The sequence below is a fragment of the Pantherophis guttatus genome, chromosome 1 (assembly GCF_059756535.1).
Source record: "Pantherophis guttatus breed Tessera chromosome 1, ASM5975653v1, whole genome shotgun sequence".
Classification (NCBI taxonomy): domain Eukaryota; kingdom Metazoa; phylum Chordata; class Lepidosauria; order Squamata; family Colubridae; genus Pantherophis; species Pantherophis guttatus.
The window spans coordinates 309,493,574-309,518,231 of NC_142063.1; the positions used below are offsets into that span (position 1 = coordinate 309,493,574).

At 35.1% G+C, this 24,658-nt stretch overlaps 1 protein-coding gene across 12 annotated transcripts in view; it reads right to left on the reverse strand.

Annotated features, from left to right (window-relative positions):
• Positions 1–24,658, reverse strand: part of FBXO11 (F-box protein 11) — a 75,881-nt gene that overhangs the window by 1,336 nt on the left and 49,887 nt on the right. For 6 of the 12 annotated variants that reach the window (XM_034427436.3, XM_034427438.3, XM_087883286.1 and 3 more), the window contains exons 3-22: positions 24,534–24,615; positions 21,147–21,291; positions 19,735–19,864; positions 17,777–17,860; positions 17,558–17,690; positions 11,872–11,978; positions 11,476–11,587; positions 10,774–10,880; positions 10,535–10,672; positions 8,060–8,277; positions 7,397–7,482; positions 7,219–7,313; positions 5,975–6,097; positions 5,813–5,898; positions 3,923–3,999; positions 3,690–3,833; positions 2,839–2,949; positions 1,652–1,759; positions 235–343; positions 43–141 (exon numbers count right to left, since the gene is read on the reverse strand). In XM_034427436.3, the coding sequence (XP_034283327.1) occupies positions 43–141; positions 235–343; positions 1,652–1,759; positions 2,839–2,949; positions 3,690–3,833; positions 3,923–3,999; positions 5,813–5,898; positions 5,975–6,097; positions 7,219–7,313; positions 7,397–7,482; positions 8,060–8,277; positions 10,535–10,672; positions 10,774–10,880; positions 11,476–11,587; positions 11,872–11,978; positions 17,558–17,690; positions 17,777–17,860; positions 19,735–19,864; positions 21,147–21,291; positions 24,534–24,615 (2,294 nt within the window). The remainder of the gene's footprint in view (positions 1–42; positions 142–234; positions 344–1,651; positions 1,760–2,838; positions 2,950–3,689; positions 3,834–3,922; positions 4,000–5,812; positions 5,899–5,974; positions 6,098–7,218; positions 7,314–7,396; positions 7,483–8,059; positions 8,278–10,534; positions 10,673–10,773; positions 10,881–11,475; positions 11,588–11,871; positions 11,979–17,557; positions 17,691–17,776; positions 17,861–19,734; positions 19,865–21,146; positions 21,292–24,533; positions 24,616–24,658) is intronic. The other 6 variants (XM_034427437.3, XM_034427439.3, XM_087883287.1 and 3 more) reach the window with 1 other exon arrangement.

The window sequence follows — 24,658 nt, forward strand, 5'->3', positions numbered from 1 at the left end:
CTGATATTTAACAATTTTTCAGTCAAAGGCTATGCAACATACCTATCGTGTCTAATAAATTCAACATCATGTCCTTGATGGCACTTCTTAATACAATTTACACATATAGCATTGCGGTCCGTGGTATTACATGTATGACACCTACAACACAAAATAAAGGAAATAAATAATTAGACTTTCCATGCAAAATCCAAATCTACAAGACAGAAAGATGTATCATGTTTAGTTGCTTACCTGTAGAAATCATGCATTGGATAGCTGGTGTAACTTGATATTTTATATAGACACTGGCCTCTACTAACAGCTTTTTCAATGGCGTCTTGATTGTTCATTATTTTATTATCTATATTAAATGGCAAGATTTCACAGTATTAGTTTACCATATTGATGTTTGACACTAAAATAGTCTGAAGTGGAAACCAAGTATTCTACTTAAAATATTCCTTCAGATTTTAATTACAATTTCAAAGGAATTTAGTAATACAAGTGTTAATGCATGCCTTATTTCTTAAATGCATTAAAGCTATCCAGGAGCACCTCATTCCTTGTCAATAGTGGTCCCATCTGTCTTTGGCTTGTATAGTCTATCCATTTTTCTGAGGTCCTGAGAGAGTATTAAATACTGAATATTATGTTGTCCCCAATGTTTGGGAATGGTCAACACTCAAAAACTGTCTGAAGCCTAGACCTTTCACAACATAACTGACTTCAGAGATGTTATGAAGTTCTGAATGATCAGAATGCAATCAACTCCTGCATACCTACTTACCTCTCTCCCTCTTCCCTCTCTCTTTTTTGAGGCATGACTACAAATCAAAGAGCTGAAGCTGCCTATCCTGTTTATTTTGCAAGAAAGCTTAGGGAGGCCAAACACATTCTTGAACATAATACTAAATGCTTCTGCCAATTTTTTTTTAAGTGAAAAAGAGGCCAGGAAGCCTGACAAGTGCAAGGGAAGCAAGAGCAAGGAGATAGATATTATGCCTAAAAAAGCAATGCAGATATCAACAAAATAACAAGAGGTTATGAATATAAGAAATCAAGAGAACCTTTTATGCAAGGAAGGAAAAAGCCTTTTCCAGAGAAAAGTTCATGCAAATATACATATACAACTATAGGAAAATATTCCTAAAGCTGATATATGTGAAAGTTTAATCAGTGAAGTGGAGCCAGATGTTCCTAGAGAGTGAAATTATTTTATATTCACAATCCGTAGCAGTCAAGACATGAACTAGCTCCTAATGGAAGATTTTTCTTTACATCAAATTACCACAGTACTCATTACAAAAGCTTAGGGTTATCTTATCTCTTACACCAGTATATTTCTGCTCATTCAACAAACTATTCCCTGAAGCATAAAGAAATATTCCCATTCTGCCCTTTTGAAATCTTTTAACCCAACCCTCCAAAGTAGATTTAAGAGTTTACTGGAAAAGCCTGTTCTATTGTGAGATACATTTCCTTCAATGGATGGTTGACTGGGTTGTGCTTGTGTGCTTGTAATGGAGAAAAAGTTGATACATGTTCTAAATGTTAAGATGTTTCTTTATTTTTAAACAGCCATGCTTATGAAAATAGATAATTGTTTACTGTGCAAAAATAAAATATTCTAACAGTTTTGGTATGCTACAAATAAGCATAATTTACATACCTTTCATTGTCACATTGACCCCAGAGGCTAGAAATAAACCTCCAAACCGATTATTGAAAATTTGATTGCCTTCTAAAGTTGCAGTTGCATGATTTGTTATTTCAATACCTTAGGTTAAAAAGAAAAAAAATATTTTAATAAACACAAAACTTGGATTTTACTAATTACGTAATCTCCACATGGCTTAAAAATAATGCCATCTAGGAAAAAGCACTCATTAGATGCACTCATGCTGAAGCTGATTACAACTTTCAAAATTCAAGTATCAACATTTTGTAATATTTATTAAACACTGGAGCATTGCTTCAGGAAACAGATGGTTAGGTTCAATCCTAAAAATACAAAGGGAACGGGGCAGGGCAAGAACTGAGTTTTGAGATTATATAATGGGCTTCATTTGATGTATTTTCAAATAAAATTTTCCTAAAAATAGCAACCCAATGCATGAGTTACTGTGCATTTATTTTTATTCAACATATAACACTGCTCTGCGCAAAAGCGCAAAGTACTTTTTAAAAGTTAACTGTGTCAGTAGCATTGCAGCTTTTACTTGGGAATTCTACATGTTTATTATGTGCAGCATGCCATACTCTGAAATGCTCTAGTATTACAGCCTGGTATGTTTATGTGCAAGTTTGTTCTTAAAGTGTAATATGACATCGTATGCCAATATATTCAGCAAAAGCAAAGTGCTGTTTTAACTTTGGTAAATCTCAGTAATTAAGGCTATTCTTTGAACATTCCCCAAGACATATTTATACAGGGTAGTAAATAATTGGAGACTGGTCAGATAACTACATTTCATGAAAAATTACAGATTTACAGATTTCAATATAAAGCAATTCAGCTGCTATTCACAATGGCAATGTTAGCTTGGGATGGTGCCAGAAGAAATTACTTTTTTTTCCTAAAGAAATTAACATAGCTACCGCTAACATTCGGGAAAAAGTAATTGCAAATGTCATGAAGAATGCTAAGCTGTTTGAAACATGGTGCTCTGGCTATGATACCTTCTAAAAGAAAAAAAGGAGGAAAACCAGCAAAATTATTGTTTTTGAAATGTATTAAAATGTCAGCATGTGTCCCCCAGGATATATCTTCAATACTGGCAAGGCCCTTGCATCAGTACTAAGCTGCTTAAAACTGCCACTCTTCTGAGCTAAAATCAATACAAATCAAACACAAACCTGCCGCAAATCCATCAAATATTCTATTTTTCCGTAACACCGGATGACTATTTGTGCTGATAAGAACTCCAGCTTGTGCATTCCTGAAGATATCATTTTCTTCAAGAAGGCCTAACACCAAAACAAGAACATTAATTTCAGTCTGAAATCCTTTTTTTAAAAAGAAAAAAGGACACACACATCTCCTATAATATGCTAATATTAGTACAATATTACAATATTATTAATATTAATAAGCATTTTATGTTGAAAGCAAGCATAGCTGAATTCCTACGACCAATTAATGAAAAAAATAAAAATAAATCAGAGACCTACATGAGCTAATGTTGCATACTGTATTCTTCAATTAATTTCATAATCATACCAAAAAAACCCCCAAAGGCTACAATTACACCCATGGAATTTTGAATATTGCACACCAAACTATTTTGGATAGCTCAAGAGAGCTATAGTTCCATTTTTACAGTAAGTGAAAAGAGTTAGAACAATTAAATTTGGAGTTGTTCTTAAGGTGGTTGCTTGGCCAAACCAGTAGAACCACAAATATTTGAACTTATTTCTCTGCTGTAAGTAAGAAATTTATTGTCATTCAAGGGTAGAAAAGAACACATATCATCCATCTGTTACAAAGACTAGTTTAAAGGTGAATGGTAAGTTAACATCAATCACATTGCCTGGAAATGCTATGGAAAGCAGTAATCAGCCAATTTGGGGCTAACATTTTCAGTTCCATGCAAGTGAAGATTCTGATCACATTCTAGATCTGGAATTCACTTTTAATTTTTATCAGCACCAGACTATTAGAAAATATAATAAAAATATAAATATGGTAAAAATGATAAGACACTAACCTCTGCCTCCATTAAATATGCAGATTCCCCCATCTCTGCCATCATGGATTTTGTTTCTTCTTAATGTAGGATTACTATCTGTCTTAATCCATACTCCAGCCATTGCATTGTCAAAAATTTCATTGTCTTCTATAAAACCAAGCCCTTTATAACATAAAAGTGAAATTTAAGACCTCAGCAATGTGAAAATTTTTTGCATTTTTTAAAATTAAGCAAAGTAAAGTTGAACTCACCCGAATTATAAACAAGAATTCCACCATTCTGGCCTCCCCAAATCTTGTTGCGCCTAATTTTGGGGTTACTTCCAGTTCTGTGCAAAAGCAAAGATGTTACTCAAAATGTACTTATAATTTATTACTAATAAAATAAAATTCACTTGTAAGAGGAAGGGCCCTGCTGGCAATGTAAACATTTTAGTTACGTATGTCTGATGAAATTAGACCAGAACTGGAACGTTAATCTCTCTTCTCACATCATCCTGGCACACATAAAAATAATTGATGTGCATTTATCTCAATGCCAAATCTTGAACACTCTGAGATTGGCCTCTGAAGGAAATGTATTCAGCCAGACAGGGAATTTATTTAGGGCAAATAGCATATGCATACATACTACTCACTTCATAGCATTATTTAGCATATTTAAACTTGATTTATGCATATTGCTTTCTTTTTCGTGCACTTTCTCTATGCAACACTTTTTTCCCCCTATTCTATCTTTAAATGATTTTTTGTCACAGAGAACAGGGTGACAAAGAGTTCAGCCCAAGAGTTGCTTCATTCCCCTTCCTCCAATGGCCCTGTTCCAAATCACTGCCAAGAGCTGTGGGGAAGTAGCTATCTTGAGGAAGGATTGTTGCAGAGAGGAAAAAAAATCTTCTCCTTTCAATAGGATCTATGACAATTCGCTGCAGACAACACACCACGGCCAACTTGCCATGGCCAATTTGCTGCAGGACAACTCGCTGTGGGACAAGAATTAAACTCATATTGAAGAAATGGTGGAATAGAAATATTAAAGAAAGGGTGCAAAAGGAGGGACAAAATGAAATGTAAAAGACAAAAATTAAAATGTTTTTTAAATTATTTTAAATAATTGTTAAATTGTCCTGCGATGCATGGTCCCGCAGTGAACTGGCCATGGCAAATTGTCCCATGGTGAGTTGGCTGCGGCAAGTTGTCCCATTCCACTTCCAATAATCCTGCTGCAGCTTTTTTTAACTGCATGTTATCAAACAGCCATTGAACAAACTGACTCTTTTGGGCAAGAGCACAGGCAGTAGGCTAGGTTGAAGCTATGTAATTGACGGACAGCAGGTTTATCCTCTTTGTGGTTGGTAGTGGATATCATGGCACCACACAGTAAATCAATTCCTTCTCATGCAAATATTATTAGTCAAGCTAATCTCATTTAGTAAAGTAAGCAAAGGGGATGCTTCCTGATAAACAATCTTATTTTGAAGTAAAGACTGAAAAGAAAATGAAAGCATTAAAGAACATAACCACATCCTCTCTAGCTCAGCTTTGAATACCTATCATCTGACTACAAGCAGAATTCCTAAACAGTGTGATAAATTTCACTATTTTAACAGGACTTAGATATGACTAGATTGAATTTGTTTTATCTGAGCCTCCCATGTCATTATAATTTTGCTTCAAAAAATATAGCTTGTTTTCCCAATGGTAATAAAATCTTATAACTGTAGCATTTCTCCCCACCCCACCCACCCCATTTAAGGATTTATCACTTTCACTGTATCAAATGTATCTCTCACTCCCAATGTGCCAACTTGAAGAAAGAAAAATTCTCAAGAAAGCCACAGTGCACTGACAAGGTAAGCATTTTCATATAGCTACAAATAAGTTAATCATTCAAAGTCAACTACTTAAATCCTAAATCCCAATTGTGCTTAATGAATGACAACTGTACTTCCCTATTTGTAGTTGGATTATCATTTGAAAAATCACTCTCATTAAACAGAAGAAGAAAGCAATAAGACCTACAAACACAGACAGACACAATCCCATGTGTGGATCATTTTAAAGGAGAAGGAAGAGAAGTCACTGAATGAAAACAATATATACTAAGCCTCTTTTAAGGAAGTAAATAAAAGTATATTTTACCTGATTTGAACTCCTGAGTACATATGGTTATAGATATCGTTGTCTTCTAATACTCCATGCCCATTGTCATAGAAATAGACACCAACCTAAAGCATAAACATAAAAATAGTAAAAAATTTGAAACTAGTGTTGCTGTAACTTACACAATAGTAAGCAACATACCTGTTTACCACTATGTATTCTATTTCTTCTTAAAACTGGAGTGCTTCCTGTTGTAACCCAGACTCCAGCCAAGGTATTACTGTAAACTTCATTTTCTTCAATCACACCTTGGCCTTTTTCATGCTGAAACAAAACAAAAGTATGCAAATCAAGTGCAACCTGCAATCGATTTGGTCAATTCCTTCTAAAGGTTTTTTTCTGTTCTTGGTTACAAGTTAATTGAAGGGAGTGGGGAGTATCTACAAAGTGAAAAATGTGTTTTGGTTCAAACCTGAAGCAAACATTTGGGGATCAAGATAGGCCATAGTCCAACCAAACCAAAATCAAGCATTTTGGGTGCCAGCATTTGGCTGAAGCAAAAATCCAGAGAAGTTCTGTGTAGCAGGTAAAGTGAGATTGGTGCACCTCATCTCTCATTCCACCACACCTTTGTGTGGCCTGTGTGCCAGGCAGGCAAACTACTGACCTTCATAGCCCTCTTTTCCCTTAACTTTCTTCTCAGATGCCACACTGACCCATCTCTCCCAAATTTGTCAGAGCCTTCCCCTCTTTCACCTCACCTTAGTACTGCTCCTTCCTTACTTATTTTCCACACACTAAACCACCACTGCTTAAATTAAATATATATTTTGGTTAGGTGGTCACAATCAGATAAAACTTCATGCCCTCATACATGAAATATTTTGCCCATTTCTCCAATCAACGAGCTTTCTGAGAATAGTACTATTCTGCTGTCTCATCTGCCCAGAGTCACTGGAAGTAGAGTACATAAAAACCAGATAGATCAGGGATGTCAAACTCCCGGTCCATGGGCTGGATGCATCAGGCTCTGGCCATGTCCATGCCCAATTTAGCGAAAGGGGGAAAAGTCCCGATACGTCACGTAATGCTGCTGTGACGCTGCAAGTTTGACACCCATAAGATAGATGGATAGATTGCGGGGTATGTGTGTTAATAAACATTATTTTGTATTACTGCTTCCCAAATATGTAGAATATTTTCCATCTACTGTTAAATCAAACTACAGCTCATTTTGTCAGCAGTTCAAGATGGGTATATGGATTGGAGAAAAGGAGGAACACATGTTGATAGCAAACTCATCCCTCCTTTTCATGCATTTTAGAACTCCTATAGTTCCAGGAGTTCATGTTCATGCTATGATTTTCTAAATTATCTACACAATTAATATTGAAAATAAAGCTAAATAATGGATTTTCCAATGTTTACTCCAAAACTATGCTTACCACATATATACCACCATGTTGGCCATCGTGAATCTTATTGTGCCGAACAATAGGACAGCTGTTAGTCCGAATTTGTATTCCTGCTAATGCATTCCCTGTTGGAATAAGAAAAGTGTAAGAAAATGTGGCATATAGGTCACAAAGAATATTAAATGCAACTGAGCAAATATTTGTTTACCATAAATGTCATTTCCTTCAATAAGACCTCTTCCATCACCAAATATATAGACTCCACCTTGATTTCCATTAAAAATTGCATTGCCCCTAAAGGTTTAAAAACAGAAAATAACATTGTCAGGTATCATCTTTTTTTAAACTGGGTCATCAAATTAATTCCAAATGCTTCAACCTGATCTCTCCCTCCTCTGCCTCTCCCCAAGATATCTCCAAACTTCTAGTTCAAATCATCTTTCTGCTTTTTGCAGTCTGCTGCTTAGGGAGAAGAGGGACAGGGAAGGGAAAGCAAGAAAGCAAGAGAACAGGATATCATTGAAGAAAAAAAGTCAAACATTTTTAGCCATGGACCCACCAATAGTTTGCTTTAGTTTGTATATCCCACGTTCTCAATAAATTACATAATACAATATAGTCTTCTACACAGTAAAAGATTATCTGTCTCTCATCTAAACTTACTTTTCAAATGTTATAATTGCAGGTATAATGTGCTCTTAATCTAGAGTTTAGAATAGTTTATACAAGGTTTCACATCCAGATAACTTCTGGGTCCTGCTTCAAATGCTAATTTAAAGAGTAGGTGACTCCCAAATGACTAAAATAATATACAGAAAATATTTTGCAATACTTCCTAGAATAAATCTCTAAGTTAAAATAAAGATAGTACCTTATGGTTGGATCGCTATTTGAAGTAATCCATACACCAGCAAAATTGTTTGCATAGATTTTATTTTCTATAAATTGTCCTCTTCCTTTTTCATGAACATAGATTCCTCCAGTTTGCCCATGGTGGATTTCACAACGAACTACAGTAGGATTTGCATATGCTTTCACTTCAAAACCAGCTATTCTATTTCTATGTATGTTGCAACTTTCAAAATAACCCTAAACATAAGACCGGGGGAGAAGAAGAGGAAGGGGAGAGAGAATGTTGGGAGGCAAGGAGAAACAATAGGAAAAAATTATCTTCTGACTACCTAATGTTTGTAATGAAACATATCTGTACAGAAGAATATGTAATACTATTAAAATTATTTGTTTATTGATCCCTGCAGTTTTCTAGACAACATTTTGAGAAGTGGCTTGCTTTTTGTTTTCTTTCTAGGTCCCAGAGAGAGGGATTGGCTCAGCTGGCTTTGTGCCAAAGGCAAGCCTAGAATTCAGTTTCCCAGTTTATATAGCCTGGTGCTTTAACCACTAGGCTAATCTGGCTATTATTTATTTCTATGACATCAAACTTATATTAAGAAAAATGTTATCATGTTCTTTCACACTATCTGTTGGATCCTTAACAACAGTACAATATATTAAGCCCTTTTTTCAGTTGAAAAAAAAAGTCTTCTATACACCAATTACATTTAATTCAACATAACCAACCCTAGATTATTTTCTTAATTCTCAAAATTACATATTGTAGCAGGGCTGTATAACCTTGGCTTACAAGCTACATGCAACTTCCAATCCTGTTTTTGCAATACTTCAAACTTCTCTCCCAATTCTGCTGATTAATTCCACAATACATTGCAGATTTTTTGGTATGCTATTTTAATTTTTAAACATTAAGAATAACGTAGATGCATTATTAAGTTTAACTTCTGAAACAAAAGGCCAACATTTTCTGACTCTTCCAGAGAAGTCCCCATGTCATCACCAAGACTTGTGATCTCTAAAGGATAAGAAAAGCTCAATAGTGCACAAAAAAATTTGAAATATTTCTATCCTTAGCCTGCGTATACCTGAGCTTGTTTCAAAAGATCTTTGGGGGATGCTAGTACTTTTGAACATTAAATTTTTAAAATGCTGGAAATCCATTCAAATAGAGAACAATGTATTTTGAAACAATATTTTAAATCTTAAATAACATCCAAACTTCCTCCAGATCTGTAATGAAATATGACTTTAATAAACTGACTTTTATCAGATTTTATTTTAGAGGAAAGTGTCAATGTAGCCCCTTGATTATTAATTTGGAACAAAAGGATTTTACATTGACTTTGAATTAAAAATAGGTAAAATCACAACATGACTTGTCACAGTCTGCTGCTCTTTTTCTGAAGTCAAACATTCTGTCTAGCAATAATATTTTGCAAGAAGCAGCATCAAAGCTTTGCAGTGACATAAGATTAGTAAATAAATATTGTTTCTGGCACTCAGAGAATATAATAAATATAATTTATGTCAGAAATATGGGAGCTCAAATCAGGTTCTTGGCAATAATGTCCAATGTCTGAAATGAAACAACCAACATGGAAGCACAAAGTAACTACTTATACTAGCAACCAAGAAATAGTTCCAACTAGTGCTAAACTAACAGGAATATTGTAAAAATGGCAACTTGTAACACATAAAGTCTTGTGTTGTTGCAGCACCAACAAGCAGAAATTCAAACAATGCCACACCCATCAAAATACTAAATATTTCTGAATTGGAACTGTAAACAATTCCAATTCAGTACATAAGTAAAATATGATAGTTTCGCAGTTAGATCAAGGTGTAATTGTAAAAATAGCAAAACTAAGATATCGTGATAAGGGATTTATGCAAACATCGTCCCAACTGCAACTAGATATTCAAATATAAAATTAAGAGAAAAAACTCATTCATTTCAAGCTTTCCACTGCTTGCAGTTCCCACTTTATGACTTGCTGGAATATAAAACAACAGTGTCTTTGTAACCATGCTTGGAAGGAAAAAAAAGGAAAGAGAATTTGCAGTTATATTATTAAGTTGATACAACAAAAAAAAGCTGCCACGCTAATATATAAGTATCTACACAGAAACAATTCTGAGCAATAATTGAAGGATTGAAAATAGCTTTAGAAGAGTTAATGTTTTTATGTGGTAATTGATTATGTCTCTTAAATAAACAGAGAATAAGAGTTATGGAATGTAAGGACATCACGAAGGTTCTCCCAAGATTCTTGACTTCAATTTTCCCTGCTAACCATACTATATACTTGTTCTATAGATGCAAGAGATTTCATTACTTTGGTAATGCAGACTAATAAATTAACAAAAACATCTTGAATGTTCACAAAAGCTTCATTTCCCAAGAGACATACATACACATAAAAATCTGTCCGCAAAATACACCTATCTATATTTGCTTGTGTATTTATGCACATAGAGAAATATACATTACCATGCCATGATCAAATGTAAAAACACCAACATCTCGCCCGTGATGAATGTGATTTCGTCTTATAATAGGGTTTCCGTGGTTTTTAACCCAAATCCCAGCTAATGCATTATTAGAAATCTCATTATCCTCATATATCCCCTAAAAGGTTAGAAAAGAATGGCTTTAGGATGAGTTATAATAGTTAACAAAGAAAACAATAAAAAAGAGATAGCAAAAAAGAAATATGGAAGAAGTATTACCTGTGCATGATCTGTGATGTAGAGTCCAACATTTTCACAGTCACTTATGTTACAATGCTTGATAGTGGGACAAGCCCCTTGGCCACTAACACAAACTGCAGAACCAACTGAAAATGAAGTTTGTACATATAAAAATGAGATATATGTTTGTCTTTCATAGTATATGTGAAACAAATACCACCTGTTACATTTTTGCAATTGGAATAACTTGAATCGATTTTGCCTATTTTGTAATCTTGGCCTTTCAAAATATGATACTAAGCTAAATAAATTACATCTTATAGCAGTATAACAATTTATATAATACTTAATTAAGGATATATAAAATACTCTGCTTTGAGCTCTGTGTAGGAATACAACAAACCACCTCCTGTTCTGGAAGTCTGCCAGACCACTCCTAGAAGAGCTGAATTGGGATGAACTGTAAGAAGCATAACACTTTCAAGTATTCCCCAGAATGGAACTTTTGCACACCCCTACCATAAATTATCAGTTAGGGATACCTGGGAACAAGTGAACAAACATTTAAAAAAGTAAAGCTCCAAGAACCCAAAGTCTGTTATTAAGTGGAAAATTCATATTAACACATGAAATTTCATCATCTAGGGAAGCAAGATTCCATTACACACATAAACACAGTTTAGAAATTATCTACAAATAACCTTTTCTACTTTTTAATTATTTTACAAAGAAATTACATACCTGTACAAGTACTTCGGATAATACAATGATCTATTATTGGACTGCAGTTGACTGTAATCTCTAAGCAATGATGAGCATTGTGATGTTGTGCAGATTTATCATCAGGGTTAAACTGAAATAACATACAATAAATCCCTTTATTAGCTATTCATTTCTTTCAGGGCCTGGTGGCTCAGCAGACTGATAGCATTGTGATTAATACCAGCTCTCTGCAATTACTGTAAGTTCGAATCTCACCAGGCTCAAGGTTTATTCAGCCTTCCATCCTTTCTAAGGTAGGTAAATTGAGGACCCAGTTTGTGGGGGCAATAAGCTGTCTCCGGAGAAGGGTGGCATATAAATCAATTTTTTTTAAAAAAATGTTCAAGACAAGTATTTGCCCATGTTTTTTCTTACCCTGATTGTCATGTATCCAACATAAGCATCCTCTGATCCCTCCATGAAGACAAAGGTTGAATCTCTTGTGTTTTCAATAATGACTTTATCTGCTACTTTCCCAGGAGCTTTACAAAAATATAAAAATTTTAAATAAATTACTAGATGAAAATTATAAACCATAGTTTCTAGTTCCTTTAAAAAGTAGTAAGACAAGACCTGCCATCATGTTTTTTTTTTCCAAAATCAAACTTTATATTGAACAGTTCAGATGACAGTTTGAATTGTTTTAAGTCTACATTCAGCCCAGTAACTTTATTTTACACAAATTAAAAAACTGTTTTTCCTCAGATTAAGTCAGACATTAATTTTAGTTTTAATAGAAGGAACTATACCATCAATCAAAGCTCAAATGACAAACAATGACTTTCATACTGTGGACACGACAAGCAAAGAGAAAATCTTTGTGCTCAGCAAGATTTAAGAAAATATACAGATAAAAGAAAACCAGCAATGTAATGGATTAATATGATTACAACAGTGATGGTTGCTATTCTAATAAGGATCAGTCACCTAACTGTAGCGAGAACTCAGTTGAGAACAACTATTCATAGAGTTGCCATGAGCCAATATTGACTTCACAACACAATCTCATTCAGGGCAGAGAAACAGAACTGATTGTAATGTATTAAACAGTTCAGGTTGTTATATATTATAGTAGAGTTCTTAAAACCAAAATAAGTTATAATGGTACTTACATCTGCACTATGTTTAATCAAATGAATATCTATTTGAAAAACCACCAGAAGGAGCACAAAGTTATAATTAATCATTTTAATTTTAATCTCAGCAGTGCTAATTTTGTCAAAAACAGATCATGCCAGACAAATCTTATTGCATTCTTTGACAATGGGGCAAAATTAGTGGACCTGAGGAATGCTGTGGATATAATTTACTTGGACTTCAGTAAGGCATTTGATAAAATAGACCACAACCTACTACTTCATAAAATAAAAAAATGTGGGTTAGACAGCATCACAACCAGATGGATTTGCAACTGGCTGACCAACTGCACTCAATGTGTAGTCCTCAATGGAACTGCATCTACATGGAGGGAAGTATGCAGTGGGGTACCTTAAAGCTCTGTTTTAGGCTCAGTACTCTTCAACGTCTTTATCAATTATTTGGATGAGGGAACAGATGGGGAACTCATCAAACTGGTGTTGCAGACAACACCAAGCTGGCAGGAACAACCAACACTCCAGAAGATAGATACAGTACCCCACTGCATACTTCCCTCCATGTAGATATAGTTCCATTGAGGACTACACATTGAGTGTGGTTGGTCTTTTCACTGAGAACCATTAGGGCAAGTAGCTCCATTCCTTTTCCTTTGCTCTGCTACAGAGGTGTGACCACTGTTCATTCTCCTAACTGCCACTTTCTGAGTAGGCAGAAAAGAAGGAATTGTACGCAAGCTCATATGAACATGTAACAAACAGAAAAGTGTCATGGAAACAGTATCATTAATCAAATAATGCTCTTCTGAAGGCATTCTCTCTCTCTCTCTCTCTTTTTTTTTTGCAACAAATATTATTTTCTTCTGTGTGCAATGATCAATTCATTGAAAATGAAATACAACTCAAAAGATCCGTTAATGTCCATGGGAACTAAATGGATTCAGGAGTGTACTGGAAGATTTTGATTTGGAGGAGGCCAAGCAGGTGATTAAATATTTTTGCTGTCTAATGTCTTTTGATTACAAGACTGGAATATGCATATACATATAAATACATGTTTATTTATTTATTAGATTTATATTTATTTGTTTTTTTGAAACAGAAGTTCAAGGTGTCTTATATTGTAATTCCTCCCCTGATTTTAATCCCATGACACATTTTGGGTTTAGGGTCAGTGACTGGCCCAAAGCCACACCTGAGTTTCTGTGGCTGAGAGTCTAGAACCTCAATTTTCCTGCTCCTTAATACTACATTACATTGGTATTAGATTAGGAAAACAGCACTTGGAAATTATTATTCTTTCTCCCATCGTGTTTTCCTATCCACAAATATCACTCTGAGTTATTATAAACTATTTGGGGAAGAGATATAACCTTCCCTCTCTCTCCTTCAAAGAAGACGAAAGCAGATTTCATAAATTTTGAATGGTAAATCGTGCTATGAAAAAGGTTACCGTATTTTTCGGAGTATAAAGCACACCGGAATATAAGACTCACCTTAGTTTTTGGGGAGGAAAATAAGAAAAAAGCAGATTGGCAGGTGGATCGGCCTCCCAGAATACCCCCAATCAGCTGTTCCCAGAGGTGAATTTTAGCAACAGGTTTCTTGATTGTGAGCTCTGTGCCTTGCTTTTTTTTGCTTTTTTTTCTGCCTCTGAAACTTCTGAAACTCTGTTTCAGAAAAAACTTTCTTTTCTGCCTCTGAAAGCCTCCGAAACAGCTTCAGAAAACAAGCCTCTGAAGCTCTGTTTGGGGCTTCTTTTCTGAAGCTCTGTTTGGGGCTTCTTTTCTGAAGCTTCATTTCTGATGCTTTTTTCTGCCTCTGAAACCTCTGTTTGAGAAGCTGGGTGGGGCTACATTCAGAGTATAAGACGCACCTAGATTTTCATCCTTTTTGGGGGGAAAAGGTGCGTCTAATACTCTGAAAAATACGGTATATCTTCCTATCTCCAACCAACACATACTTAACTAAACAGTTCGACTTCTGCAGGTGCTGTGATACTGGGATAACAGTTTAGGTCTTTCATACAATATTTAGCTTGGGCATGAGTTTATTCAGTTGCAAATGAATGAATGAAGATTTTAAGGTATCTGCAGTTCAACTAACCCTGACATGGTACTTATCTATATACTTGTGATAACTTGTTTTCAAACTGTGAGGTTAGTAGGACCTGGAGTGAATGATGCGAGTTCACCCACCATTGGTATTAGTCAACCCAGCATCCTAATCATGTGAGCTACTGCACTGCTCTATTTTTGGCATTTAATACTACATCATAATGTAATTTATTTTTCTGTTTAGTATAACGTATTACCATGTTTCCCTGAAAATAAGACCTTATCTTATATATATTTTTGCCACCAAAAAAGGCACCAGGTCTTATTTTCAAGGGGGGGGGGGTGTTGTCCACTGACTCACCTCACTTGCGCATGTCGCCCCCGGCCTCCTTTTTGCTGTCAGAGGCCTTCAGGAACTTCTTTAACTTTGGATAATTGCAACCAGGCCTCGCACATTTCGGCCCATTTCTTCTGCAGCCAACAAGGCTTTCCTGAAGGCCTCTGCAGCCAATAACAGAGCTCCGGATCTATCCGGAGCTCTGTTATCAGCTACAGAAGCCTTCAGGAAAATCTTGCTGGCTACAGAAGAAATGGGCCGAGGTGTGCGAGGCCTGGCTGTAACTATCCAAGGTAGGTATTAGGACAGCTCCACCCATCCATCCCCACCCTAGCTTAATTTTTACTTGTGCATCCTGGAGTGGGCAGGGTCTTAATTAGGGCTTATTTTGGGGGTAGGGCTTATATTGGGTGCACATGTAAAAATCAAGCTAGGACTTACTTTTTGAGTAGATTGTATTTTCAGGGAACACAGTAGCATGTTCCAAAAGGAAACCATTGCTTAATTTTTATATGCCACTTATCAAGATCCTGGTTTGCTTAGGATCTTAAATTACTTCTAATTTTTTTTTGTGTCCTGTCTGTTTGGGGGCAGGGGAGAACAAACTATCAGAAAAAAGACATAAAATAAGAAGTGGCCAAAACCTATTCATGATTTGTTGCAAGACAATTCTGTGTTAATGTGAGGTGCAAAACTAGTGTCTTTAAACTAAAATAACATTTAAAGACAAAAGGAAAATTTATTGACAATGAAATTGTATCCAATGGAGAAAAAAAATGGTGCAAAACACTGCATGGAAGCTTTCATTATAGTATAGGGACTTTCCATTGCAGAATACAAAAGTAAAAAACCCCAACACCATTAGGAAATTTATAATATCACTGTTATGGAAACTCCAGTTTATTAAGCTGATCCTTAATAAAGGGTCAGTAGAAAGGCTTTAGCAACAAAAAAATGCAGTATCAAGTATATAAGAGCCAAAATAAGTGAATTAGTTTTATCAAAAGTGCAAAATATAGTATTTTTACTATATACCGTATTTTTCGGAGTATAAGATGCACTTTTTTACCCCCCAAAAGGGGGTGAAAATTTAGGTGCGTCTTATACACCAGCCCTGCCCACCCACTGGCCCCCACTCTTTGGCCTGTGCCTTGCAAACAAACAGCAAGAAAAAACAGCCCCTTCCAGATTCAGCATAGGTTAATCAGCAAAAGTTGATTAGATCGGCCTCCCGACTCTCAGCTGATTTGCTCTCAGCTGTTTTGTGCAAGGCTCTCCTGCTTGCTGCGAAGAATGCTGGAGCAGATTTTTTTCCCCTAGCTATGCTGAAAAAATGAAAATGAAAGTAAAGCAGGCTCTTTCCTGCAACGTGACAAAATGAGGCAGAGAGAGATTTCTTTTTCTTTTTCCTCACCAAAAAAGGTAGGTGCAAACAATGGGAAATTTATGACAAAAGAGGAGAGTTCAAGATTTTAAAACACAAAAGAAAAAAACCTCTATTTAACTAGGGAATTGTAACAATTGAGATACTATTAATTGTATATTGTGTTGAAAGCAGAAATGGTTAAGTTGTGGTTTGGAGGAATATATGGGGGAAATTATTTGGTTTATTATTATTGGTAAATATAATTAATTGATTTGTAAGAAATTGGATTGCATGGAAATAATTGGAATATTCATGTTCATATTGATTAATATACAAAAAAGATAGTTATAACTAATTGATTTATATAAAAATGTTGAATTTGTATTAAACAATTGTAATATTAAATAATTAACCAATGTGAGGATGGATATAAAAATAGATGACAATGGGAAGGGATATAATATAGAATAGAAGGGAAAAATTGAATTTGATTAAGATTAGAGATGAGAATGAAGGGTAATATTGTTTGTTTGTTTTTTAAAAAATAGATGCGGAATAAATATGGCAAAAAGAAAATATAGAAATTGTAAATTTAATTGAAATGACTAAACACTGTTTAAATTTGTGAACCAGCCAAATACTCTGTTCAAAAAAAATACATTGTATGTTTATATATGTGTTTGTCTAAAAAATTAAAAAAAAACTTTTAAAAAACAACAACGAAAAAAGGTAGGTGCGTCTTATACTCCGGTGCATCTTATACTCCAAAAAATACGGTAATTTCCACTTTAGCTGAGGAGTAAAGAGAAAGAACAATAAAACAATCATCAAAAAGAGAAATTATCTATTGCAAAATAAATCGGTTTATTTGAAATACTGGATTAAAAAGAAGGAGGTAAACAATTTAAATGCTGGTCTCTTTCTAAGAAAGAAATCTGATGAGGCTGGACTTTATTAGGAAAGAGAAGAAAGGGGGAGCTTGTTCAAGTTTTTAATGTTTCCTCAGAAACAAAAACAAAACAATATGAAATGAAATGATATAAAGAATGCTGTAGGAACTTGGTGTAGTAAAAAATAACTTATTAGTTTTGTAGTTTATTGTCTTGGTATTTTTCACATGACCATAAAGCAAGGGCTCTATTTATGAAAGTTAAATAGAATAGCCAATTAAAGCAAGTTATATTAAGATGTTTTTCAAACTGAATACCTGCACCAATCATCGTTATAGGTGATTCAATGTATATCCATTCATCTGTGTAAATGCCCGAGTGAACAAAGATAAGTCCATCAAAGTGAGCTTCTTGTACACCACCTAATGCATCTTCAATGGTGTCATAATACTAAAAGAAGACAAAGAAATTGTTTAGAGATAAATAGCTATTGAAAAAGTATACTAGCAATCAATTAGGGTGATTTTAAAATGTACCAGCATGTTTTCTCTTCCTTTGTATCTTGCTGGGTTGCTATAGAAATGTTCAGCAAATCCTGGCTTTACATGGGCTCCTTTATACTAAAATTTGAGGGAAAAAAATGTTAAGTTATGGTAAACTGTACTTTTTGAGCTACTGCATTGCAAAACTCCTGGAAGTAATTCACATCACTTCAATACATCATTAATTGTGCTCAATAAATAGTTCTAAATTTTAGGCTATCAAGAACAGATGTGAAAAGAATTTGGTGGAAGTTAGGAAATAGACCTAATTAGAATTTTATTAAGGTGCTTCCAACTTTAACAGGCAACACTAGGCATGTGCCCTTGGTCTGAAATATGTGAACTTCATTCTTAAAAATCAATGAACTTACTGGAATTTGCCATAAAACCAGGGGCGAAAGGCTCCCGGTTCGACCAGATCGCCCGATCTGGTAGCGATGGCGGCGGGTGGTTCGGAGAACCGGTAGCAAAAATCCCTGCCCCCCCCCACCGCCCAGTTGAGCCACACGATCATCAGAGGCTTTTTTTTTTTTACTTTTAAAAGCATTTTTTTCTACAATCTCTTCTGATGAAAAAATGCTTTTAAAAGTAAAAAAAAAAAAAAGCCTCTGATGATCGCACGGCTCAGCTGGGATCATCAGAGGCTTTTCAAAGCATTTTTTTCTGCAACCTCTTGGCCAAAGAGGTGGTAAAAAAAATGCTTTGAAAAGTCTCTGATGATCCCAGCTGAGTTCCCTGATTGGCAGAGAGGCATTTTTTAAAAAGCCTCTCTGACAATCCCAGCTGAGTTCCTGATCGGCAGAGAGGCTTTTCAAAGCATTAGAAAAAATGCTTTGAAAAGTTTTTTTTTTTAAAAGTTGGCCACGCCCACCGTCACATTGCCCACCACCAAGCCACGCCCACAGAACAGGTAGTAACAACATTTCACCTCTGCATAAAACTGCTCAATAATGTATGAAGAATGCAAAAAAATATTATGCATTTTGTTGTTATACATTGCCTAAGCTGTGTTACTGCTTGCTTCAGACAGCAAAAGTGAGGAAGAAGACTGAATAAAATAGACTATGAATAAAAAGATTTTCTAAAAATTCTCAGCCTGTTGAATGTCATATTAATTACTATTCATTTGCTTTACCTGTATCACTTTTCTTGATTTCACAAATTATGTGAGAACAGAAAGTATGCGTGTTGAGTACCAAAGCTTCCCATTTTTGGAATCACTTTTGACTTAAATTCTTGAATTCTCACTCAATGTTATTTATATTTCATTAGTATTACAGGTAGTCCTTCTTTATAGACTGCCTCATTTAGCGACCATTCATACTTATGAATGGTGATGAAAAAGCAATTTTATGATCAATCCTTGCATTTACGACCTATGTAGGTCTGTAAAGCAAAGGAAAGCTGCAATAAGGTCCTAAGTCGTGGATTTACTTAGTTATCGCTTTGCTGAACAACAGTGTCTGGAACCAAATGTGGTTGCTAAATGAAGACTACCTGTATACTACAATACAGACATACATTTATTTTCTTTTTAAAAAACTAATCTCTCTTTATTCTCCCATACACTTTAATCAGTTCCTTCTACAGCTTTTAAGTTTTTCTATTAATATGTTCCTAATAGAACATTCTTCTCAAAATAAAAGGCACTCTTTCATTGCATTAGCCCAACAAACTGTATATTGAATGCACCAATAACATCTTAAGAATTATATTTCATTAGGAATTTTAATGTAATTTTATTGTAATGTAATGAACTGAACCAGGGACTTAAGAAATAAAGCTATCATGCCCGTAAGAGCGAATCAAGATCTCAAAAGTATAAATTGATTGAAGTGGGAAAGAAAGCAGATGAATAAATGTTAAGTAATGCTACCCTTGACTGTTCTTCAGCATTTCAACCATTGTAAAAATGCAACATAAATAAGAAGGGTTTAAAAACATATATATACCAGTTGTTGAAAGCTTTCTTTCCATGGATTTGGATGTTCATATTCTTCTGGATTTATTTGATAAAATTTACCAGGTTCAGGATGCATCATTGGACGTGTATATTCAAATACTTCCATATATAATCGCTTCCTGAGTAAAGACATTATGAATAGAAAATTGTGAATACATTTTAAGAGAACACAGATATAAACTATACAGATTAAAATTATATGAAATTATAGTCATTAAGAGTAGTTTTTTAATATGAATTTCTTTAATTACAAGGACAAACATGAACAAGGAATTAAGTTTATGGGACTATAGAAGCATCTGGTTGAACAGAAATAATTGTTCATCAACTTGTTTTTTTCTCTTTTTCCTTCACAAATTAATCATCTCTTTCTACTAAAGATTCTTATATAAAAGCAAAATGTGTTGGTTTTTCCTGGAATTCTAAATTGAAAATTAAATCAGGCAACTGATCAATCATATTCTGAGTAACATTCATAGAATTTTACATGATGATTAGTATATGAAACAATGCATTCTGAAAATAAAGGTATATATTATCTGTTACAAAATAGTCCTTCCTTAGATCAGTGTCTGAAGAGATGAAAGAACTAACACATTTTAGCATTGATTCATGATTTATTCTGTGTTCAAATTCATTAACGTTTAGAGCTAGAGCTTTTATTTATTTTTTTAGATGCTAGCTAAAATCAAGTTTTTTATGACAAATGAACTGCCCTTTTAAATATTTAGAGTCCACTAAATATTCTTATTATAATTTTGTTTTAATGGCTTCTTGTTTTATTTATTTTTTTCCTGTTGCTGATTTTTTTCTATTTTACAAATCGTTGTTTGTATTTGTTTAAAAACATCATTTAAAAAAAATAGTCTTTACATCTCAGCAGGTGGCAGCATCTGGCCAATCTTCCAAGCTTGGAAACTAAGTAGGACTGTAAAGCTACACGGATGTGTCCCTAAAGTCATTAGTAGTAAAATTTGACTTAAGGAGTTTACTTAACAGTCAGCATTCAATATATATTGATATGGATAATCAGAACATTAGTAGCATAATTTTACAATGGTGAAGACAAAATTAGAAAAAGCAAAAAGCCTATTGACTATGGAGAATTCAGAATTTTTTTCTGGATTTTTTTTAACAGCATTTCCACAATTCTGTGTGTAGAAATAGGTTTCTATTTTAAAAATAGCAAAATCTCCATGATCAGCCAAATTAGACTGACAGGATGCATTAAAGAAGAATAGGTCTACAGTTTGAAGTATGTGCCAAACAAAATTTCTTACAATTCAAATATCTATTTTCATTCAAGGTAATAAGAACAACTAAATAGGAATTCATTTGTCTTATGATGCTTGGTAACATGTATCATATTTCAGAATAATTAAGAATTATCTGTTCACTTACCACAAAATTGGATCATTAGCTAGCTCACTGAAGCGTTTACATACACACGCTGCTCTACAAAGATCTTGCTCCAGCAAGTACGAAAAGATTTTCAGAACCACTTCATCAGGTAATTTTTCTTGAAGATACTGTTCTGCAGGTGCTGCTATTAAAATATAAAATGTGAATAACAGGGTTGAATTGTCTGGATTATTTTCATCAAGAAAGATCATGAACATCTTGTATCTTTCTTATCCTCATGATCTGACTGAAAAGATGTTATAAAAAGCAGCCTGTAGGTTATTTATCAAAGCATAAAGCATAGGTATGTGTCCATCTTTATAAACTATAAAAATGATGATAAATTTTGAGTAAATTATAACAAACAACCATGCTTAGCAATCAATATGGACAGGTAGTGAACAGCACTGAATTTCTGTTGTTTCTTTTAATCTTCCTGATTAATCTTCCTGATACTTGCACACAGTAAACAGAAATCACTCAAAAGATTTGGATATCTCATAATTTCAAGTAAGGAGCCATCAAGGAAGGCAAGCTCATATTCCAAAATCCAGTCTCCACATTCCTGTATATTCATAACACTCAAGATATCCATGGCTGGTGGAGATCTTCAACAGTTTTTCTGCGATAGGAGAAACTAGCTTCTAGTTTAATTCCTAATTTAATGAACAATTTCAACAACAGACTTCTACACAAAGGGGACAGGCAATATGTAAGCAAACCCTTATCCTACAAAAGTTAAGCCAACAAGGGTAGATAGCCACCTTTGCTGATGAAGAACAAAGGAATACACAAAACAGCTTTGATTTGTGTTGTATTGTATAAACTGAGAGCTTCAAAGACATAGCACTCACAGACTGGTGTGAGTTCAGCTGTCTGGATGATAGGAAAATACAGGAAGAGAAGGGAATAAAAAGTTCTCCATTACAATGCCCAGAAGTTCCTAAAGGAATTCTTCATTCCAAATGGAATGCCCTCCTCAAAAACATTCATCTAATGTAATGGCTTTATATATTTTATTCCATTTGCTTGAGCTGCTTAAATATAATAAAAATAATAAATAAGGGCACACTGGTACAACTGCAATGGGAAGAAGAAAAGGCACATTAAATAACAAAGAACATATATTACTCTTCAAATAAATATCTTTGTAACAGTCAAGAGATCACAGACAAAGAGAGCAACTAAATTCTTAATATTTATATTAAGAATTGATATTAATACTTTTATATTAAATGGTTTGCTTAAAGTTTTGAGAATAAAAAAAAATCTCTGTGTCCAATTTACTGTAGGCAGGGTTTATGGGTTTTATTTTTTCCAGTTTCTCTTCCAGAAAATTGTAGTTACTTACACATATAGCTGGCAACTGACTGAAAAGGGGGGATGATAGGTGGAACTCTTGCTGCTACTAAAGCTGCACAGAGGCACTTTGATAGTGAGATGAGCAGCATGTAAATTTAATGAATAAAATAAACTGCATAAACAACATTAGCATTACTACAAAGACAATGTATAGATACACATCAATCAAACTAACATTGTGCTAGACATTTATTCAACTGCACTGGAAATACTTCTGTGCAAAGTAAATTAGTGTACACTTACATCTTTGCATTATCAACCTGCAAAATAAAGCACCATGCAACATTCATGAAAATAGTAATCTACATGAACTCTAACTTCCTCAGAAGAACCACAGCAGTAACATACAAACTAGCTAGCAACATGCAACTGTTAAAATCTTCTGTCCGCTATGTTTAACTGTTTCCTCTCCATATAATGTCATCCTGTCTAAGGTTAATAGCAACAACATGTTGCTAGTTTTTGTTGCAATCTGGCCAAGCTACAATAAATTTGAGGTAACAAGCAGGGCCAATCAGAAGCCAAGGAATATCAGCTCAACTGGAGTGCTTGCAACAACCTCAAAATGACACCTCTTGAAACAACTAAATTGTTTCATGCTTGGAACATAACTTTAGAAAACACAATTCATGCTCAGAACACTCAAAAACAGGTGTTTTGAGGTTGGAACATTTCAAGGTTACAGTGCTATAATCAGGGGTGAAATTCAGCAGGTTCTGAGACGTTCTGGAGAACTGGTAGCAGAAATTTTGAGTAGTTCAGAGAACCAGCAAATAACATCTCTGGCTGGCCCAAGTGGGGTGGGAATGGAGATTTTGCAATATTATTCCCCCTGGAATGGGGTGGAAATGGAGATTTTGCAGTATCCTTCCCCAGCCAAGCCAAGCCACACCCATCAAGCCACACCATGCCTACCAAGACACGTCCACAGAACCGGTAGTAAAAAAATTTGAATTCCACCACTGGCTATAATCTTTACTATATCTGTAGAGGCTGAGATTTTTCTTCTTCCTCCTAAAACGACTCATAGGATTGCATTATTCAGAAGTGCTATTAATTGCATCTATCAGTTAAAATTATTTCTCATCTACATGGCAAACAGAACTACTTGCTACACATAGCCCTTACTGCTATCTTGTTTGAAATTAAAATTAGATTACTTAAAACAAAGAGGTCTAAAGTCAACATCCTAATTGCTTTCCATTTAAAAAATTCAAAGGAAACATGGAAGACTATCAGGTCCGCCTGATTCGCCAGTTGCGTCCCTTTCTGGATCGGGACTCGTTAAATACGGTCACTCATGCTCTCGTTACTTCCCGCTTGGACTACTGCAATACTCTCTACATGGGGCTCCCCTTGAGGAGCACTCGGAGGCTCCAGCTGGTCCAGAATGCGGCCGCGCGGGTGGTTATGGGAGCGACGTGGCGCTCCCATGTGACCCCCCTCCTGCGCGAGCTGCACTGGCTCCCGGTGGTCTTCCGGGTGCGCTTCAAGGTTTTGGTTACCACCTTTAGAGCGCTCCATGGCATCGGACCGGGGTATCTACGAGACCGCCTTCTGCTACCAATAGCCTCTCACCGACCAGTACGCTCCCATAGAGAGGGGCTCCTCAGGGTGCCGTCGGCCAAACAGTGTTGACTGGCGGCCCCCAGGGGGAGAGCCTTCTCTGTGGGGGCACCTACCATCTGGAACGAGCTCCCCCCAGAGATACGGAAGATCCCGGACCTGCGCACGTTTCGCCGTGCTCTCAAAACTTTTCTATTTCAGCAAGCTGGCCTGGCCTAACTCCCATCTTTTAAATTTTTTAATTTTTTAATTCGTGATTTTACAAATTGGGTGTTTTAATCTGTGTTTCGGCCAATATATTTAATAATTTTAAGGGATTTTTTAATATTTGTATTATCTGTATTTTATCTTGGCTGTTCACCGCCCTGAGTCCTTCAGGAGTAGGGCGGTATAGAAATTTGATTAATAATAAATAAATAATAAAATTTTGGGATGGAATGCCCATACAACAGGGATTACCTGATAAATCCTGTAATTTTCCAGATACTCTAGCACGTTTTGCTCGATGGCCAAAGTTTTCTGTAGCTGAAGTAGAAGCACCCTGACAAGAAAAAAGTAAAAACATTTTAAGCAGCTCTTCAACC